Raw genomic sequence first — 21,689 nt, forward strand, 5'->3', positions numbered from 1 at the left:
AACCTCCACCTCCTGGGTTCAAGTGATTCTCCTCCCTCAGCCTCCCAAGTAGCTGGGACTACAGGCATGTGCCACCATGCCCAGCTAATTTTTGTATTTTTTGTAGAGATGGGGTTTCACCATGTTGGCCAGGATGGTCTCGATCTCTTGACCTCATGATCCACCCACCTCCGTCACCCAAAATGCTGAGATTACAGGCGTGAACCACTGCCCCCAGCTGAAGAGTTAGCTTTTAAAATTCTCTCTTCTCCACGATTCCTTCAATCTATTTTTTTCATTCTGCAGCCAGAATAATTTGTCAGAAATGCAAAGCAGGTTACTCCCCTGCTTTTAGTACTTTGTAGCTCCCTGTGAACTTCGGGATGATGTTTAAATTTCTTAGACTGATAATGTCTCTCATGATCTAGTTCCTGCCTGCCTCTTCAGTTTCAACTATTCCCATGCTCCTGCATTCTAAACTTGAGCCATATTGAATTTTCTATAGCTCCTTAAACAAGCAATGTTGCCTCTTCACTCTGTTACCCTTGCATTTTCTGCTTTCTCTGTGTGGGGTGTCTCTATGGCTCTTTTAGTCGACTCTCAGTATATTGATTCAGTGCAGGTATTAACCTCCCCTGAGAAGTACCTAGCACTGCCACTTCTTGGCCCCATTTGCTCCTCCTAGTCTGGATTAGGCGTTTACCCTGTTTGTTCTCGTAGCATCCCGTGCTTGCTCTGTCATACTGTGTTATAATCCTGTGCTTACTAATTTTTCTTCCTCTCTAAGTTGTAAGTTCTTCGAGAGCAAAGGCTAAGTTTTTCCAGCTTTTTGTCTAGCACCTGGCCTCATAGTAAATGCTAAATATTCCTGAGTGAATGTCAAATCAATGATTTCAGCTGTGTTTTTTTGTGTACCTCTTCTATTTATGGATCTGTCTATAATAACAGATTGAATGGTCTTTTTCTCAGCATTCACATCTAAATCACGTTAGATAATTGAGAGATTATGGTATTGTGGTGGTATAAATATACATAATAAAATATTACTTTTAAATTGTTTTCCTCCAGTCTTAAACCATGTACTATTTCCTGCTTCTCAAACTAGTCAATTCATGTTGAAACCTGGTTGTCCTGTTTGAGAAGCAGGAAAATAGTACATTTAGCATTTTTATCAAGGCAATAACTTGCGACTCATCCACAATACAATTTTAATTTTTTCTTACACTTATCCATAGAATTGGATTTTAATGTGGTTTTTAACGGGCATTTATGATTTATTTGATACAACAAAACAGGAATACAAATACATGTTTCACTCAGAACTGTTACTGCTTTTGCCATTGGTGCTTAGATATACACTTTGTTTTAATTGGGTTACATTTCTGAGTTTAATATTGAAGATAATAGGTTACTCTAAATAATTTTAATGTCAGGTTCATTTGCTGTTTTTGCAGATGCCGAAAACGAAATAATGAGATTGAGTAGTTTAAACCAGGTAAATTAATTTTGACAAATGTTATATGCATAGAGACAGTGGAAGCAGATCCTATACCAAGTGCGAAATGAGTTTTAATTTTCCTTAAGAGATTCAAAGAGTTATTTCTTTTCTAATAATTAGAAGTTATTTTGTAAATATATTTTTATATTTTTTCAAGCGTAATAAGGAAGTCTTCTGTAAGAGTGTCAAAAATGCATGACTTTTTTCATTCATTTTACACACTCTTATAAGTGTTGCATTCTTTTTTTTTAATTTATTTTTGAGACGGAGCCTTTTGCTTGTCACCCAGGCTGGAGTCGCAATCTCGGCTTACTGCAGCCTCCGCCTCCTGGGGTCAAGCGATTTTCCTGTCTCAGCCTCCCGAGTAGCTGGGACGACAGGAGCATGCCACTGCACCCGGTTAATTTTTTGTATTTTTAGTAGAGACAGGGTTTCACTGTGTTAGGATGGTCTTGATCTCCTGGCCTTGTCATCCGCCTGCCTCAGCCTCCCAAAGTGCTGGGATTACAGGCATGAGCCACCGCACCCGGCTGAGTATTGCATTCTTATAATTATTACATATCATTAAAGAAATACTGAATAGAAACACACAGTTGTATAGATTGCCTGCTTTTTTATAAACTGGAAATTTCTTGTTACCTGAAAACACTGCTTTAATATTTTTGTAGGATAACAGTCTTGCTGAAGACAATCTGAAACTTAAAATGCATATTGAAGTTTTAGAAAAAGAGAAGTCATTGCTGAGTCAAGAAAAGGTTGGTGCTGTAAAAATGGGGGCAGAATTAAAATGTTGTGTGTTATAGTTCACAGCCAAAGGCCAATTGATATCCAAATGGAATGTTGAGTAATTGAGCTCAAGTCCTTAGAATAAAGCTGATCTCATTGATGCTTGTCAGGCTAGGTGGAAGTACTTGGGCAAAGTTCAGAGTGTAAGTGGCTGGCTTGAGTTCATATTTAGAAATAAGCTAGTAGGCACACAGAAACAAGCAGAAAAGATAGGTGGAGGTTCTGTTTTGGTTTCTGATGATGTCCTGACAGCGGGAGCAGACGCAGGTAGGTCAGGAGGTCTGGAGTGGCATACTGTAATAACTGTATAGGCTACTTATGTGCTTCAGAATGTGTCCATTTTGGTGGACAGTACTTTCTTAGTGGTGAGGCATACAGAGCAACAGTTTCAGTGGTAGAAAGAAGTTAAATTTTTTTTTTCTTTTCTTTTTTTTAATGAGATGGAGTTTTACTCTTGTTGCCCAGGCTGGAGTGCAATGGCGCAATCTCGGCTCACTGCAACCTCTGCCTCCTGGGTTCAAGCGATTCTCCTGCCTCAGCCTCCTGAGTAGCTGGGATTACAGGCGCCAGCCACCACACCCAGCTAATTTTGTATTTTTAGTAGAGACGGGGTTTCTCCGTGTTGGTCAGGCTGGTCTCGAACTCCCGACCTCAGGTGATCTGCCTACCTCGGCCTCCCAAAGTGTTGGGATTATAGACGTGAGCCGCCATGCCTGGCAAAAGAAGGTCTTTATAGGGGTACAGAGCAACAGTTTCAGTGGTAGAAAGAAGGTCTTTATTGTATGTGTTCATATCAGGAAGGAATAAGATTCTGAAAGGGAAAGGTATTTAGAAGTGTTTTTATGTTTGAACCACTTGGGTGAAATTTATTGGCTAAGGCAGGTGCTTAAATATAGGAGAGTTGTAAGCTAGTATTATTAAGTTAAAGACCAGTGTCTTAATCTAAATTCTTAATTTTAAAAAGTGATACATATTTTCTGATATATGTGTTCAGAAAACATACATACTGAAAACCTTCGGACAGTACAAGTAGAGCATCTTTTGTACCTCTGTGGCTTGGCCTCTTTCCCAGAGGCAGTCTCCATTACCAGTTTCTAGTGTTTCTTTCTGGACTATGTCTATGCATGTATGATTGTATATATCAGTAGCTTTAAAAAATACAAATCTCAGCTTATTATAAATACCCTTTTTACATACCATATTTCCAACATCTTTCCACATTAGTATATATGCAGTGTTTCTCAAAGGGACTGCTATTGGCATTTAAGCAGGAAAATTCTTAGTTGTGTGCGCTACCCTGTGTATTGTGGGATTTTTGTTGCCACTCTTTCTACCCACTATGTGCTAGCAGTATCTCCCCATCATTTTAAAAATTACTATATTATATATATTTTATCTTTCCTGTTTTTGCTCCCATTGTATTCTGCTCTTTCCCTGACTGACCTAGTAGTTTGTAGTTGGCAGAACTCCCTGCACTTATCTGGTAGGACCTGTAACCTTTTCATGATGTGTTTGGTTTCAGTAGCTAGTTCTGATAGCTGTTTCTCCTTTCTTTTGATGTTAAGTAGTCCATGAATTGTGTCTGCTTACTGATTAAGAATACCAAAAGTGCCTATGAGGGCCGAGTGTGGTGACTTATCCTGTAATCTCAGCCCTTTGAGAGGCCAAGGTGGGATGATTGCTCGAGGCCAGGAGTTTGAGACCAGCCTGGGCAACATAGTGAGACACCATATCTACAAAAACACACTAAATAATTTTTTTTAAAAGTACCTATGAGGCTGTCTGTGCTTTTAAGATCCACCTGAAGAAAATTTTTGTGGTTCTCCTAATTTGAACAGATAACTTCAGAAAGACTTAAGAGAATGCTGTTTCCATCTTTCAGCTGTAGTCAGAATAAATTTTTGAATTGGAAGGAAATAGGAATTGTGATACAGATGCTCTAGTATAGCTTTTATCAGATCTCTGTTTTTTCAACTAACTCTCCAACGCGATGTTGAGTTTCTTTTATAAGGTTTCTATTAGGCTGTTTATTTGAAGGAATTTGAGATCCTTATTTTTTTTTAATTTTATTTTTTAGAGAGAGTCTTGCTGTGTTGCCCAGGTTAGAGTACTGTGGCTGATCACGGCATGATCATAGTGCACTACAGCCTTGAACTCCTCGGCTCAAGTAATCCTTCTGCCTCAGCCACCTAAGTAGCCTTCTGGAACTATAGATAAATGCCATCACGCCTGGTTCAAGACTCTTATTTAAAGTAGATTCCATATGGGTTTGATGTTTAAAAATCTGTCAGTGAAAGAAGGCTTTAATATATAGTTTATTACAAACATTATAACTAGAGACTGAAATAATGTTGAAGCATAGAGACCTGTCCCACTTCTGAGATTTTGGAGAAAGCATTAAATACCAGGTAGTAGACTATAAAATGTATATATACTATCTTTAGGAATGTCAGGTGTGACAGAGGGGAACCTAGTCCATGCTCAGGTTAGAAGGTAAAGGAAGGAAGGAGGATTATTTCTTGGGTCAAGAAAAAGTTCCATATTCTGACAGAAGCAAAAGTAATAAAGGAAATTCCTTTAGTAAGAGAAAAGAAACTTTTTATTTTCTAATTAGAGAGGCTAAACGTTTGGGTGAAGGAGCATTGATTTTTTTATATTTTTATTTAGTCTGAGGCTGTTAATGACTGGATGTTAGAGAATGGAAGTGAGGAAGGCAGAAAGACTTGGGGACATTTTGAAAAGTATGTATGTACGGTGGGTGGGGTCAGGGGATGGACAAAGGGTAGCCACAGTGGAGCAGGATAGGAGAGGCTCTCAAATGGGAATGTTTTTATAAAGAAGAACTTGGCGCTAGAGGACAAACTTAGAGTCGTTGCATCTGTCTAGGGATGTAGAAATGTTTTGCTTGAAGCTACAAGTAAAATTGCACATGAATGAAGGATGTGGTTTGTTGAATTTTACATACAATTATTGAGGTATTGTTCAGTACTGTTTCCAATATAGAGCACTCAAAATAGATTCCCAAGTTTTGCTTCTATGTATGTTTTTAATCTTTTGGTGTCTCCAATTGAAAGTATGTGTTGCTTTTTTCCTTTTATCATTTCAGGAAGAACTTCAGATGTCACTTTTAAAATTGAACAATGAATATGAAGTAATTAAAAGTACAGCTACAAGAGACATAAGTTTGGATTCAGAATTACATGACTTAAGACTTAATTTGGAGGCAAAGGAACAAGAACTCAATCAGAGTATTAGTGAAAAGGAAACACTGATAGCTGAGATAGAAGAATTGGACAGACAGAATCAAGAAGCTACAAAGGTAACACTGTGTTAAATACAGTGAGGCAGCACATTCTACTAAGTAGACTAAACACTGGATTAACATGCAGAAATGATGGGTTTGATTTAATTAATATTTTAGTTCATAGAGACTGACAAACCTCTTTGGTAAAGTGCTAGATAGTAAATATCGTTGGCCTTGTAGGCCATATAGTCTCAGTCTACTCAACTCTGTTGTGATATCAACAAATGAGTATGACCATGTTTCAGTAAAATTTTATTTACAAAACAGGCAGCATCCCTGAGTTGGCCAATCGCTATAGTTTGTTGACTCTTACTCTAGTGTAGAGTTAAAAATAAACAATATGCCTGGCGCGGTGGTTCACACCTGTAATCCTAGCACTTTGGGAGGCAGAGACGGGTGGATCACGAGGTCAGGAGTTCAAGATCAGCCTGGTCAAGATGGTGAAACCCCATCTCTACTAAAAATACAAAAAATTAGCTGGGCGTGGTGGCAGGTGCCTGTAATCCCAGCTACTCAGGAGGCTGAGGCAGAGAATTGCTTGAATCCAGGAGGCAGAGGTTGCAGTGAGCTGAGATCATGCCACTGCACTCCAGCCTGGGCAACAGAGCGAATCCGTCTGAAAAAAAAAAAAGTACTATTTACCATCTTTGGTTTTAAATTCTTATCCCTAAAATGCTTTAAAAAATGACAAGATGGGGCCAGGTGTGGTGGCTCATGCCTGTAATCCCAGCACTTTGGGAATCCTAGGCGGGCAGATCACCTGAGGTCAGGAGTTTGAGACCAGCGTGACCAACATGGAGAAACCCCATTTCTACTAAAAATACAAAATTAGCCAGGTGTAGTGGCGCATGCCTGTAATCCCAGCTACTCGGGAGGTTGAGGCAGGAGAATTGCTTGAACCTGGGAGGCGGAGGTTCCGGTGAGCCAAGATCATGCCATTGCACTCCAGCCTGGGCAACAAGAGCAAAACTCGGTCTCAAAAAAAAAAAAAAAAAAAAAAAGGCAAGATGGATTTGCTGTAAAATAGTAATAAGTAATTTCACAGTGGGTGTTTTGATAGAAAAACAATGTTTTGAAGAAGGATTAGAAATATCTGAGGATTATTCTTTTATTATGTATGAGACTTTATAAAATTTTCTTTAAGTACTAAAATGAGAACATGTAAAGTCACCATGCAAATTTTTCTTTCAGCACATGATTTTGATAAAAGATCAGCTATCAAAGCAACAAAATGAAGTAGATAACATCATCAGTAAACTGAAACAAGATCTAAATGATGAAAAACAGAGAGTTCATCAACTTGAAGATGATAAAATGGACATTACTAAAGAGTTAGATGTACAGAAAGAAAAGCTACTTCAAAGTGAAGTGGCCCTAAATGATTTACATTTAACCAAGCAGAAACTTGAGGACAAAGTAGAAAATTTAGTAGATCAGCTAAATAAATCACAAGAAAGTAATGTAAGCATCCAGAAGGAGAATTTAGAACTTGAGGAGCGTATTAGACAAAATGAGGAGGAGCTTTCTAGAATGAGGAATGAGTTAACTCAGTCTCTAAATCAAGAAGACTCTGATAATAATTTTAAGGATACCTTACTTAAAGAAAGAGAAGCTGAAGTTAGAAACTTAAAGCAAAATCTTTCAGAATTAGAACAGCTCAATGAAAATTTAAAGAAAGTTGCTTTTGATGTCAAAATGGAGAATGAAAAGTTAGTTTTAGCATGTGAAGATGTGAGGCATCAGTTAGAAGAATCTCTTGCTGGTAACAAGCAGCTTTCTCTGGAAAAAAACACTATTGTGGAGACTCTAAAAATGGAAAAAGGAGAGATAGAAGCAGAATTGTGTCGGGCTAAAAAGAGGCTATTGGAAGAAGCAAACAAGTATGAGAAAACCATTGAAGAACTGTCAAATGCACGTAATTTGAATACCTCTCCCTTACAGCTGGAACATGAGCATTTAATTAAACTCAATCAAAAGAAAGACATGGAAATAGCAGAACTCAAAAAGAATATTGAACAAATGGATACTGACCATAAAGAAACTAAGGACATTTTGTCATCTAGTTTAGAAGAGCAGAGGCAGTTGGCACAACTTATAAAGGAGAAAGAAATTTTTATTGAAAAGCTTAAAGAAAGAAGTTCAAAGCTGCAGGAGGAATTGGATAAATATTCTCAGGCCTTAAGAAAAAATGAAATTTTAAGACAGACCATAGAGGAAAAGGACCGAAGTCTTGGATCCATGAAAGAAGAAAATAATCATCTGCAAGAAGAATTGGAACGACTCAGGGAACAGCAGAGTCGAACCGCACCTGTGACTGACCCTAAAACCCTTGATAGTGTTGCTGAACTAGCATCTGAGGTGTCTCAACTGAACATGATCAAGGATCATCTTGAAGAGGAAATTAAACATCATCAAAAGATAATTGAAGATCAAAACCAGAGTAAGATGCAACTACTTCAGTCTTTACAAGAGCAAAAGAAGGAAATGGATGAGTTTAGATACCAGCATGAGCAAATGAACGCCACACACACCCAGCTCTTTTTAGAGAAAGATGAGGAAATTAAGAGTTTGCAAAAAACAGTCGAACAAATCAAAACCCAGTTACATGAAGAAAGACAGGACATTCAAACAGATAACTCTGATATTTTTCAAGAAACAAAAGTTCAGAGCCTTAATATAGAAAATGGAAGTGAAAAGCATGATTTATCTAAAGCTGAAACGGAAAGATTAGTGAAAGGAATAAAGGAGCGAGAACTGGAGATTAAACTTCTAAATGAAAAGAATATATCTTTAACTAAACAGATTGATCAGTTATCCAAAGATGAAGTTGGTAAACTAACTCAGATTATTCAGCAGAAAGACTTGGAGATACAAGCTCTTCATGCTAGAATTTCTTCAACTTCCTATACTCAAGATGTTGTTTACCTTCAACAGCAACTGCAGGCTTATGCTATGGAAAGAGAAAAGGTATTCGCTGTTTTGAATGAGAAGACTAGGGAAAATAGCCATTTAAAAACAGAATATCACAAAATGATGGATATCATTGCTGCCAAGGAAGCAGCTCTCATCAAACTGCAAGATGAAAATAAAAAATTGTCTACTAGATTTGAAAGTAGTGGCCAAGATATGTTTAGAGAAACTATTCAGAATTTATCACGTATCATTCGAGAAAAAGACATTGAAATAGATGCTCTAAGTCAGAAATGTCAGACTTTATTGGCAGTTTTACAGACATCCAGCACTGGTAATGAGGCTGGAGGTGTTAATAGTAATCAATTTGAGGAGCTTCTACAGGAACGTGACAAGTTAAAACAGCAAGTAAAGAAAATGGAAGAGTGGAAGCAGCAGGTAATGACCACGGTACAAAATATGCAACACGAGTCAGCCCAGCTTCAGGAAGAACTTCACCAACTTCAGGCACAGGTTTTGGTTGACAGTGATAATAATTCTAAATTACAAGTGGACTATACTGGCCTGATCCAAAGTTATGAGCAGAATGAAACCAAACTCAAAAATTTTGGGCAGGAATTAGCACAAGTTCAGCACAGCATTGGGCAGCTTTGCAATACCAAGGATCTTCTTTTAGGAAAACTTGATATTATTTCACCCCAGCTGTCTTCTGCATCATTGCTTACTCCCCAATCTGCAGAGTCTCTTAGAGCAAGTAAGTCTGATGTATTGAGTCAATCTTCTGAATTGCTTCAGCAAGAGGTAGAAGAGCTAAGAAAATCACTACAGGAAAAAGATGCAACAATTAGAACTCTCCAGGAAAATAATCACAGATTGTCTGATTCGATTGCTGCCACCTCAGAGCTAGAAAGAAAAGAACACGAACAAACCGATTCAGAAATCAAGCAGCTAAAGGAGAAACAAGATGTTTTGCAGAAGTTACTTAAGGAAAAAGACCTCTTAATCAAAGCCAAAAGTGATCAACTACTTTCTTCCAATGAAAATTTCACTAACAAAGTAAATGAAAACGAACTTTTGAGGCAGGCAGTAACAAACCTGAAGGAGAGAGTATTAATTCTAGAGATGGACATTGGCAAACTAAAAGGAGAAAATGAAAAAATAGTGGAAACATCCAAGGGAAAGGAAACAGAATATCAAGCATTACAAGAGACTAACATGAAGTTTTCTATGATGCTGAGAGAAAAAGAGTTTGAGTGCCACTCAATGAAGGAGAAGGCTCTTGCTTTTGAACAGCTATTGAAAGAGAAAGAACAGGTATGTTCTGGATAGAGTATTGTAGAAGTAAGTTGGAGGTGGAGGAGACTTTTTTTAATATTATTTCATTTATATTGTCTTTGAAGAGGACTGTGCATTTGTTCATTCAGAAATATTTATTTCAAGGTGTGATTCATTCTAAATAAATTTTCCTCAGAGACATTTGGAAGTTCTCCCTCAAATTGTTAGATACTTCCAAATACTTTTGGTAGTACATTAATTTTTTACAGATTACTAAGTAGTACTTAATATTTTTCTTTAGAAAACAAGTGTGTCATGAGAGAATTTTGAAGTCACTTCAATTTAATCAAATTTTAGGTATATTTCAGTAGCTAACATTTTAGAGATTCTTATATATAAGGAAAGCACTGTGAAATACACATACATCTTTAACCATCTGCAGTAAAAAATACATTTTACATCATGACACAGTAAGAGTGTGTGTGTGTGTGTAACTGAAAAGTTTCAGGAACCAGAAATTGCTCTTATTACATGTGATACTCTGTTTGAAAAAGAATGTGCTGGCTGGGCGCGGTGGCTTATGCCTGTAATCACAGCAGTTTGAGAGGCCAAGGTGGGTGGATCACCTGAGGTCAGGAGTTTGAGACCAGCCTGACCAACATAGTGAAACCCCGTCTCTACTAAAAAAAATACAAAAAATGAACCGGGCATGGTGGTGGGCAATCCCGGCTACTCGGGAGGCTGAGGCAGGAGAATCACTTGAACCTGGGAGGCAGAAGTTGCAGTGAGCTGAGATCACACCATTACACTCCAGCCTGGGTGACAGAACAAGACTCTGTCTCAACAAAAAAGAAAAAGAAAAAAAAAAAAAATGTGCTATTCAGGTAGCACATTCGGTTAGAAATTTTTAAAAAATAATAAGAAAATGTGCTGAATGACTCATTAAATTGATTTTTATGAACTGATTAGTCACAACCTGGAATTTGAAAAGTATTAGCCATGGGTAATGCTTTTCTCATAATAGGCTCAGTAAATAATCTAATCCCAGTTCTGTCAGTGATGTGACTTTGGGTATATTTTGACCTTTTTGGTTTATTCAGCCATATATAACAGGAGGTCATAGCAGTTATATGGATAGTGCCAGTAGCGTTTGATAATATTTAAATTTTTATATGCAGTTCATTTTAGTAAGAATTATTGAGAATTTCCTGTTACACTATATACTATACTATATAAAACTTTTGATAATATTTAAATTTTTATATACAATTCATTTTAGAAAGAATTATTGGGGATTTCCTGTTACACTATATACTATACTATATGATGGTGCTGTGTAGGGCTTGTTCGGTGGTGTATAGGGTGCTGTGTAGGGCTTGTTCGGTGGTGTATAGGGTGCTGTGTAGGGCTTGTTTGGTGGTGCCTTTTTGCTATGATTTCTGTGCTTTTAGTGGCAGAAATTTTGAAAAGAGATGATAGGCAAAACAAAATATTCAACTAGCACTTCTTGAACACTACATGCTGCCAGGCATGAGATACAAAGTGATTTAACTTCATTTGCCAGTGCCCGATTTAAAAATTAAATGAATTAATAATTTAATGAAGAAAATGTCTCTTTTAAGATATGTGTGTGTGTGTGTGTGTTTTTAAAGCTAAAATTTTTTCTTTCCAAAAGGGCAAGGCTGGAGAGTTAAATCAGCTTTTAAACGCAGTTAAATCAATGCAGGAGAAGACAGTTGTGTTTCAACAGGAGAGAGACCAAGTCATGTTGGCCCTGAAACAAAAACAAATGGAAAATACTGCCCTACAGAATGAGGTATACTTTCACTTTAAAGGAATTATGAATCAACAAGTTTAATAACTATTAAGAGAACTGGAAAGATGACCAATGAAAATGAATTTCTCTCTTAGGTGATTTTTCTTAGTCTTCCTCTGCTGTGCAGTAGTAAAATTTTAATCTCCCATGGTGCATTTTATTTCAGTCTTCAAAAGTGAAAACCATGGCATATCTCGGATATAAGAAAAATTGCCCACCCATACAGTATGAAAAAAATGAGATTTGCTGAAAAAGTGGCCTGTCACAAAGAGTACTTTATACAGAATGAATTTTATAATTCCATTTTCCATTATAGCCACAGGGAATTAAATTTTGCGAAGTAAAGCTTCCAGATGCATATTCAGGATGATTTCAAGATATTTTTTTCCTAGCATAAATACATTTTGCAGTATGAGAAATTGGTATATAATCAATACACTTCAATAATGGGAAAAAGATTTGATGACAATGGTTTGTAGTGGGGTAAGGGAACATTTTGTAGAAGAAAAATAATGTTCTCTACAGGTTCAACGTTTACGCGACAAAGAATTTCGGTCAAACCAGGAGCTAGAGAGATTGCGTAATCATCTTTTAGAATCAGAAGATTCTTATACCCGTGAAGCTTTGGCTGCAGAAGATAGAGAGGCTAAACTAAGAAGGAAAGTCACAGTATTGGAGGAAAAGCTAGTTTCATCCTCTAATGCAATGGAAAATGCAAGGTAATTGTTTCATTTTTTTGCATTAACTTTAATTGAACACTTCTTAAATATCAGACTCAGTAAGTATTTTTTGTATGTTAGCTCATCCTTGCAAAATTCATTATCTGTATTTTATGGATGAAGAAACAGTTTCATTTCATTACCTGCCCAAGATAGGCACAAACAGTGTGTGGGGGTTTCACACTTGAGGCTGTGACTCTTAAGCAGATCTGGCGTTCAAACTCTCTGTGTCTTGTCCGTCACCCTGGATCATTGCCTCTTACCATACCATTTTAGGAGTATAGTTTGAAATTCTGACTAATTTTAATTGGCTCTGTCCAACTCCCAAATAACTATTTATGTGGTTTTATTTTTCATCGAATGATTTAAAGTTGAACAGGGTGTGGATGTTAGAAGGAAGAGAGTAAAGGAAGTAGCAAAGTAGAGACCAAGGTCAGTATGAAGAATTAACTGGGTTTATTAGCACTCTTGAGTGACCTGGTCCCTGTTTATATACTTTAGATTTTTATTTCTCTCAATAAAATTTTTTTCCTGTTTTTTTTTTAGTTATAAAAAGGTTATATTTTTCATGTTTAGGAAAATCACACAAATCACACAGAGCCCCACATGCCCAGAGATAATCTTTTTGTGTGCCTTTTTATACTTTCATGTCTGTGTGTATATATTATAAACCCTTTTTAAAGCAAAACTGAGATTATAATATACTGTTTTGTAACCTGTTTCTATCAATAATATGAATGTCAGTACATGTTAAGCCATGTATGTTTGCAATATTTTATGGCTACATAATATGCCATTATTTGGATTTGCCTTGATTAACCCAGTCATTTATTATGTTACAGCTTTTCAAAATCACTGAGTGTTATCATATCCCAAGACACGAATTTTTTGTTGATGACAGATTATATCCTTAGTGTTAAGTTTTGAGAAATGGCACTTCTAGATTAAGAAGCATTTTAAAACTTCTGGGATTATACTGCCAAATTATTTTACAAAAAATTGTGTCCATTTGTATTCCTATTAGTTGTATATGCATCTTTTTATTTATCTTTTTGCTATTTATGACCCAAAGGGAGATAAAATGAGATAATAGTTTCTATCTGTCTGCAAAGAGATTATAGGCCAGTAGAGTCAATATTCCTGAGAATTAACCCCTACCCCACCTTTGCAGAGTGTATTCAGACTCAGCTGGAAAACTTATTTAAAACGGGGATTAAAACAATGAGTGATCGTTTGGCTGTATGTTTCACTTTGGCAGAAACGCTATAACGTTCTATATTCTCACTCTTTTTTTGCACTTTTCAAGCCCTTATTTTCTCTTAATTAAAATAGTTTCTAGTCTCTGCACTTTTCGTTTATTTTTCATAATAACTTCCAGAATAACCTTCCTTATATTAGAGCTGTGATCTTGTTACTCCTTTTTTCAAAAACTGGTCTTGACTCAAGGATGGTCCCAGGATCCTACCACCTTAGCCTTTTTTCACATTGTCAGATACATCCAGCCAAACTGTATTACTCACTTTCTCAGATAGAGCCACTGTTTTCCGATTTCTTTTTCTTCTGCTTTTTCTTTTCATATGCCTTCTTCTGCCTGAAGAGTGAACCTGATCCCCAGCAAGTTGTTCTGTGAATCGTGCCTATTCTTCAATTCCATTTCTTCCTAAAAGATGCTTTATTTAGCACCCCACTTGTCATATCCAAAAACAAACCTTCCGGGTGTGATGTTTTTCCTTTAAACTTGCATAATACTTAGTTTGAGTCTTGTAGTTTGAGGACACTTATATTTTAATTTAGGGTACAGGTAATTGTTGACATATCCTATACTGTTTCCCACCCAATGAAATGTAAAGTCACTGGGAGGTAGGAATGGGCCCATTCATTTTCTACCTATCGCATAGCATATATTACACAGTTTAATAGCTATTCAGTAAATACTTGTTGTATGAGTAACTCAGATGTACAAACCGGATTACGATGGTGTGAGCCCTTACTTAACAGTAGTAACACCTGGTATTTATTAACTTTTAGAGTGCCATCATAACTCATCCCCCTTTCATTCCTACAGTCACCCTTTGAGTGACTGCTAACCAGCAAAGTTGAATAAGGTCCAGAGATATTTGGGAGCTGAGTTTAGACCTTCTGATGACCAACTTACACTCTTTCCACAAGAGGGTGCTAATGGGTAAAGTCTCTTCAAAATGAGTTGATCCTAATGAACTTTAATGGGCTGCTCTTGAATAAAAATTTAAACAGAAATTAAAACCCCTGGGAGACTATTGCAGTATTTTGAGTGTAATCATTATACATTAAGGAAGTACACCAGTGACATAAGGCTAGATAGGTGCTATATCTGTATCTACTTCTTAGGAATCTCTGGAGTCAGAGATAGAGGTTGTGTTTAATATAGGCAAAAAGAAAGATGATAATAAAAGATAACTAATATTCAGAGCATTTCATCAGTGGGATAGCCTTTGGAAAGTTGTGAGTTCACCGTGAATGCAAAGGGGTCTAAGGCAAGGGAGTGTCATAGAATCCATTTTGTATTAAATTGGGAGCTGGACACAATGACTTCCAGGGTTCCTTACAAAACATTTCATGAATTTTAGAGTTTTAGCCTGGAAGTACAAATTTATTTTTCATAATATATTTTCAAATATATTTAACAGGCTATTCATTTGTACATTTTTCTTTTATTTGTGTTTTTTAGAGACAGGATCTCACTCTGTCACCCAGGCTAGAGTACAGTGGTGTGATCATAGTTCAGTGCAGCCTCAAACTCCTGGGCTCGAGCATTCCTTTTGCCTTGGCCTCCCAAAGGGCTGGGATTACATGTGAGAGCCACCTCACCTGGCCTACATTTTTATTTTGCTGACTTTTCTTATTTAACTTAATTCTTAGTCTTTAAAAGGACTGCCATTTGTTCAAAGTCACTTTCACAGGAAGGGTGATTGAATTTACAAAAGCAGGGCAACAAGTACCAGAAGAACTCTTCAAGTTTCTTTGAAATTTAACTTGAATTTAATGCAGTAAAGTGTAGAGAAGATCACATTAGCAGAGATAGATAGTAGGATGGTAGTTTTCAAGGGAAAGGAGAGTTACTATTTAATGGGTATGGAGTTTCAGTTTGAGACGGTCAGAAAAGTTCTGGAGATGGATGGTGGTGGTGGTTGTACAACAGTGTGAAAGTACTTAGTGCCACTGTACTGTACACTTAAAACTGGTTAAAATGGTAAATTTTCTGTGTATTTTACCATAATAAAAAATGTAGGGAGGATGTTTCATCTTATTAAAGTATCTAAATACTTTGAAATCTAACTTGATTTTAAAGCAATAAGAGGCCGGGAGGCCGGGCACGGTGGCTTACGCCTGTAATCCCAGCACTTTGGGAGGCCAAGGTGGGTAGATCACCTGAGGTCAGGAGTTTGAGACCAGCCTGGCCAACATGGTGAAACCCCATCTCTACTAAAAATACAAAATTTAGTGGGGCACGGTGGTGGGCACCTGTAACCCCAGCTGCTCAGGAGGCTGAGGCAGGAGAATTGCTAGAACATGAGAGGTGGAGGTTGCGGTGAGCTGTGATTGCGCTACTGCACTCCAGCCTGGGTGACAGAGCGAGGCACTGTCTCAAAAAAATGAAATAAAATAAAGCAGTAAGATGTAGGGAAGGTGGCTTCTTCTTCTTAAAGTATCTAAATAGATAGAAGTAGTTTGACTTTTATTCTTTTCGTTTGAAGCCATCAAGCCAGTGTGCAGGTAGAGTCATTGCAAGAACAATTGAATGTAGTCTCCAAGCAAAGGGATGAAACTGCGCTGCAGCTTTCTGTCTCTCAGGAACAAGTAAAGCAGTATGCTCTGTCACTGGCCAACCTGCAGATGGTACTAGAGCATTTCCAACAAGGTAAGCTCTACGGTCACTCTTTCAATGAAGAAAAAGTGTAGTTATTGGTAATTTCGCCTAATTTGAGACCTGTTTTAGATGAGGCATGGGGAAATCTCTGAAAGGTTACCCACTGGTAGAGGGGAAGGGTGAGTAGCCATCAAAAAGTTAATTTAGACTCCTTTTACAATTAAGACAAGAAAACAAACTTTATTTAGTAATTATTAAAAATTTGTTTTAGTATCCTATTACCAGTGAGAGGTGAGAGTTGAGGAAATACAAGGAAAGATGATCAAGTAATAAAGAGGAGAATACAAAGAAAGAGAGATACGTACATACAAAGAATAGTTAGGTTTTAAGATAAGGGCTAGAGGTTGAACCTACTTCAGATAATCATCATTAATTACTGTTCTTTGAAATAGTGATTCACATGATCATAGCAGTTCGTCTATGCTTTGAGGTAACTGCGTTTTCTAGTCCATATGGAAGATACTTTTTTGGAGACACAATAATAGTAACCCGAGCAGTTCTACCCTGAGAACCAAATATACCTTTTCACATTCTACCTCCTATCCTTACATTTACTCACTTTAGATCATTCATCCATCCATTTGTTTATTTGTGCATTCAGTAATTATTGGCAATAAATTAACTGCTAGTTGGGGGAGGTGATTAGGGAATATGAGAATGAGGAAGTAACAGGGACTTGTAGTTTTGTGCCTAAGCAAAACTTTAAATCTGTACCTGTGTCTCTTCAGGGTTGAAATCTTAAATTTTAGATATAAGAATTTTTGTCGGGCACGGTGGCTCATGCCTGTAATCCCAGCACTTTGGGAGGCCAAAGGCGGGCAGATCACCTGAGGTCAGGAGTTCAAGACCAGCCTCGCCAATGTGGTGAAACCCCGTCTCTACTAAAAATACACAAATTAGCCAGGCATGGTGGCAGACGCCTATAATCCCAGCTATTCAGGAGACTGAGGCAGGGAGAATTGCTTGAACCCGGGAGGCGGAGGTTGCAGTAAGTGAGCCAAGATGACACCACTGCACTCCAGTCTGGGTGACAGAGCAAGACTTCATCTCAAAAAAAAAAAAAAAAACAACAAATTCTTGAGGTCTGCTTTACAGTATAATGTAATTATTAGAGTGGGTATGTATACAAAGCAGTGTAGAACTGAGACTGTAGAGAAAGCATTGCCAAAGAGGAAATATTTGAGTAGAGTTATGAAGGGAGAGAAGAATCTGCAAGTGATCTCATTACTGTAGTACCACTTAACATCATCACTAAAGCGTATATTCTTTTCTGTTTGAGACACTTGGACTGTTTTCGTTACAGTATTAAAATTTCAAATGGCTTAACATTCTAGTTTATCACGATTGCAAAATACTAATGTAACTTTCTTTTCTCTTTAGAGGAAAAAGCTATGTATTCTGCTGAACTCGAAAAGCAAAAACAGCTTATAGCTGAATGGAAGAAAAAGGCAGAAAATCTGGAAGGAAAAGTGATATCATTACAGGTAGGACAAAATAGTTTTCTCTTGTAGGTTTTATTATTCATGAAACAGTTACTTGTAGAGTCTTTGTCTTGGAAATAATCTCCTAAACTGTTCATTTAGTAAATTTTCTACCCTGAATCCCTCTGCTGCAGCCTGACAGTGAACAGGATACCCAGGATTTCCCTAAGGTGTCATAGTTTAGAGTAGACACAGCAAATGCCTCAGCCTCCCAAGTAGCTGGGATTACAGGCATGCACCACCATACCCGGCTAATTTTGTATTTTTAATAGAGATGGGGGTTTCACGATGTTGATCATGCTGGTCTTGAACTCCTGACCTCAGGTGATCCGCCCACCACCTCAGCTTCCCAAGGTGCTGGGATTACAGGCGAGAGCCACTGCACCTGGCGTGTAATTTTCTTTTTTCAGCAAAATTTACTGAGCACTCTATTTCACATGGATTAAAACAATATACATAATTCCATTAAATCTTTTTCTTTTATATAATAACGTCATCCTTTAAAAGATTTTTCTATTACATGCTACATTTCATACATACAAAAATTATATATAAGGAATAAATAAAAATGAACCCCTATGAAAAGATAGGACACCAAAATAATGTGCTTTTAGATTTAGGAGAAACTTTTTTTTTTTTTTTTTTTTTTTGGGGGACGGAGTCTCACTCTGTCGCCTAGATTGGAATGGAGTGGAGTGGTGCAATCTCCACTCACTTCAAGCTCCGCCTCCTAGGTTCATGCCATTCTCCTCCCAAGTAGCTGGGACTACAGGCGCCCACCACCACACCTGTCTAAGTTTTTGTATTTTTAGTAGAGATAGGGTTTTACCATGTTAGCCAGGATGGTCTCGATCTCCTGACCTCGTGATCCACCCGCCTCGGCCTCTCAAAGTGCTGGGATTACAGGCGTGAGCCATTGGCCCGGCTGAGACTTGCTTTTTTAAAGAACTTACCATAGTGTTTATGAGATTCAGTCATATTACTGTGTGTTAGTGTATGTAGGTAGTTCGTTATTTTCACTTCTGTATGCATTGCATTAATATATAATTTACACATTTTATTAATAAAGGGTATTTCAGAGATCTTCTATACATACAAGAAGTTTTTTTAGATGTATATCTTGATTGGAATTGCTGAGTTATAGGATATATATGACCAGCTTCAGCTTTATTAGATGATGGTTAATTGTTGTCTGAAGTGGTTGTGCTAATTTACTCCCACTAGTAGTGCACATGAGTTCTTGTTTTATATCCTTGTCAACACTTGACGTTATCAGACTTTCAAAGTTTTTGCCAATCTGATGGATAGGAAGTGTTTTTGTTCATTTTGTGCTGATATGATAGAACACCACAGACTGGATTATTTATAATGAACAGAAACTTAGTAGTTCACAGGTTCTGGAAGCTGGGAAATCCAAGATTAAGGTACCAGCAACTGGTAAACCTCCTTGCTACATCATCCCATGGCAAAGAGAGGGCGAGATGAGACAGCAAGAGGGGGCCAAACTCCTTCTCTTGTAAGGAACCTACTCCCTTGATTATGAACCCATTCCCACAATAAGGACATTAATCTATTCATGAGGGTGGTGCGCCCATGAACCAAACACCTCCCATCAGGCCCTACCTCCCAATACTGCCATATTGGAAATCAGGCTTCCAGCACATGAACTTGTGGGGATACATTCAAGCCATAGCAGAAGGGCTATCTTCCTGTGGTTTTAATTTGCACTTCCCTAATTACCAGTGAGGTCAAGCATCTTTTAATATGTTTATTGACCATTTATACTCACTTTCTTGTCAGCTCATTAACACATTTAAAAAGATGTATTTTATCCAACATGCTTAGCAGTTTCTAGTGGATCTGGAGTATACAGTCTGTGGAACTGCTAGAATGGAAGTCCAGATCTTCTTCTCTTTTTTCTTAGAGACAGAGTCTTGCTTTGTTGCCCAGGGTGGTCTCAAACTCCTGGGCTCAAACAGTCCTCCTGTCTTGGCCTCACAAAGTGTTGGAATTACATGTGTGAGCCTCTATGCCTGTCATTTTTTTCTTATTTTAATTAGAGATGAAATCTTGCCATGTTTGTCGGGCTGGAATGCAGTGGCTCTTCACCAGTGTGATCATAATAGTGCACTACAGCCTTGCATTTCTGGGCTCAAGCAATCCTCCTGCCTTAGCCTCTTGACTAGCTGGGACTATAGGCATGTGTCACAGCACCCAGCCAAATCTTCTTTTAAAACTAGTTTTATTTTTAAAAATTTAAAATGTAATATACATTTAAAAGAACAACAAAATGAGAAGAAACTGAGGGAATTAATAACAATAAAAGCTGTAATTAATGAAATAAAAACCAAACTATTGGTAGAAAGAATAACAAAATCTAAATGCTGATTTTGGAAAAAGTCTAAGTGTAGATTTAAGCTTTAATAACCTCATAAGTACAAATGCTGTGGGGTTAAAAATCATTTGAAAGTTTAAATTTCCTTCACACTAAATTTAGTTTTGTGGATTTTTGAATACTAAATATTTCATTTAAAATTTTTAATTTCAGTCAGTCTATAAATCAATCAGGGTTCATCCTCTAAAAGCATAATCAGTAGGGTATGCTTGTATATGTATCAAATTTATATATGTGATGTATATGGATACACACATGCAATTCATTACAAGGAATTTGCTATATGATTGTAGGGGCTGGCTAAGCAAGTTTGAAATTTGTTGGGTTGGCAGTCAAGATGGGAAGACCACATCAAAGGCAGGCTGGAACTCAACAGGCATGGGCCAAAGCTGTTGTCCACAGGCAGCCAGGAAAGGAAAGTCACAAGCAGGATGGAACTCCATAGGCACAGGCGGAAGCTGCGGTCCAAAGAAGGAATTTCTTCTTGTTTAGGGGGAAGCCTAAACCCTGGCTTTTAAGAACTTTAAAAGTGCTTCAATCAGGCCCACCCAGATTATCCAGAATAATGTGCCTTTCTTAAATTCAACTGATTAAGAACTTTGATTACATTTGCAGAATACCTTCACAGCAACACCTAGATTATGTTTGATTGAATAACTGGGGACTGTGGCCTATCCAAGATGACACACAGTAAAAAGGCTATCACACTGATTGAAGATGGCAAAACTTGACCTTAAATTTACATGGGAGAATACTTGAGAATAGCCAAGAAAATTATGAGAAATAATGCAGTGAGGAGAGATCTGCCTACTAGATATCATAATATAGCCATAAATTGATACAATATTGACTAGATTAGTGACTAGATTAAGGAGAATCCAGAAATAGAGCCCAGGATATATTTGAGAATTTGAAACTAAAACCTAAATTAATTTAATGAGAAAAAGGATAGCTTATCTAATTAACCATGTTAATAAAACCAGCTGTCCATAAGGAAGGAAGGAAAGAAAAAATAGACCACCATCTTACACCATAAACAAAAGTAAAGTCTAGTTATATTAAAGCAGGGATTCTCAACTGGGAGTGGTGCTGATTATCTGGGGATAGATGGCATTTATTGGGCAAGGAATGTCAAAGTCACTCCCATTAAGAAACACTATGTTAAAGATGTAAATATATTACAAAATATCTTGTAATAAAATCTGGAAGACTGCACGTACATTCTAAGGGCAAGGAGGATCCTAACCAAGACTAAAACTTAAGAAGCTGTAAAAGCAAAGTAGAATACGTTGGACTATATAGTATTTAAAATGTTTACATGGCCGGGCTCGGTGGCTCACGCCTGTAATCCCAGCACTTTGGGAGGCCGAGGCGGGCGGATCACAAGGTCAGGAGATCGAGACCACAGTGAAACCCCGTCTCTACTAAAAATACAAAAAATTAGCCGGGCGCGGTTGTGGGCGCCTGTAGTCCCAGCTACTCGGGAGGCTGAGGCAGGAGAATGGCGTGAACCCGGGAGGCGGAGCTTGCAGTGAGCTGAGATCGCGCCACTGCACTCCAGCCTGGGCGACAGAGCGAGACTCCGTCTCAAAAAAAAATAAAATAAATAAAATAAAATA

General features: G+C 37.6%; 2 protein-coding genes across 3 annotated transcripts in view; one reads left to right on the forward strand and one right to left on the reverse strand.

The window, feature by feature from the left end:
* Nucleotides 1-21,689, reverse strand: part of RIN3 (Ras and Rab interactor 3) — a 768,425-nt gene that overhangs the window by 700,326 nt on the left and 46,410 nt on the right. The gene's annotated exons all lie outside the window — the stretch shown is intronic.
* Nucleotides 1-21,689, forward strand: part of TRIP11 (thyroid hormone receptor interactor 11) — a 72,239-nt gene that overhangs the window by 27,315 nt on the left and 23,235 nt on the right. For both annotated transcript variants that reach the window (XM_050799005.1, XM_050799006.1), the window contains exons 8-15: nucleotides 1,434-1,474; nucleotides 2,146-2,232; nucleotides 5,370-5,582; nucleotides 6,759-9,791; nucleotides 11,428-11,568; nucleotides 12,094-12,287; nucleotides 16,022-16,185; nucleotides 17,575-17,678. In XM_050799005.1, the coding sequence (XP_050654962.1) occupies nucleotides 1,434-1,474; nucleotides 2,146-2,232; nucleotides 5,370-5,582; nucleotides 6,759-9,791; nucleotides 11,428-11,568; nucleotides 12,094-12,287; nucleotides 16,022-16,185; nucleotides 17,575-17,678 (3,977 nt within the window). The remainder of the gene's footprint in view (nucleotides 1-1,433; nucleotides 1,475-2,145; nucleotides 2,233-5,369; nucleotides 5,583-6,758; nucleotides 9,792-11,427; nucleotides 11,569-12,093; nucleotides 12,288-16,021; nucleotides 16,186-17,574; nucleotides 17,679-21,689) is intronic.

The sequence above is a fragment of the Macaca thibetana genome, chromosome 7 (genome assembly GCF_024542745.1).
Source record: "Macaca thibetana thibetana isolate TM-01 chromosome 7, ASM2454274v1, whole genome shotgun sequence".
NCBI classification, from domain to species: domain Eukaryota; kingdom Metazoa; phylum Chordata; class Mammalia; order Primates; family Cercopithecidae; genus Macaca; species Macaca thibetana.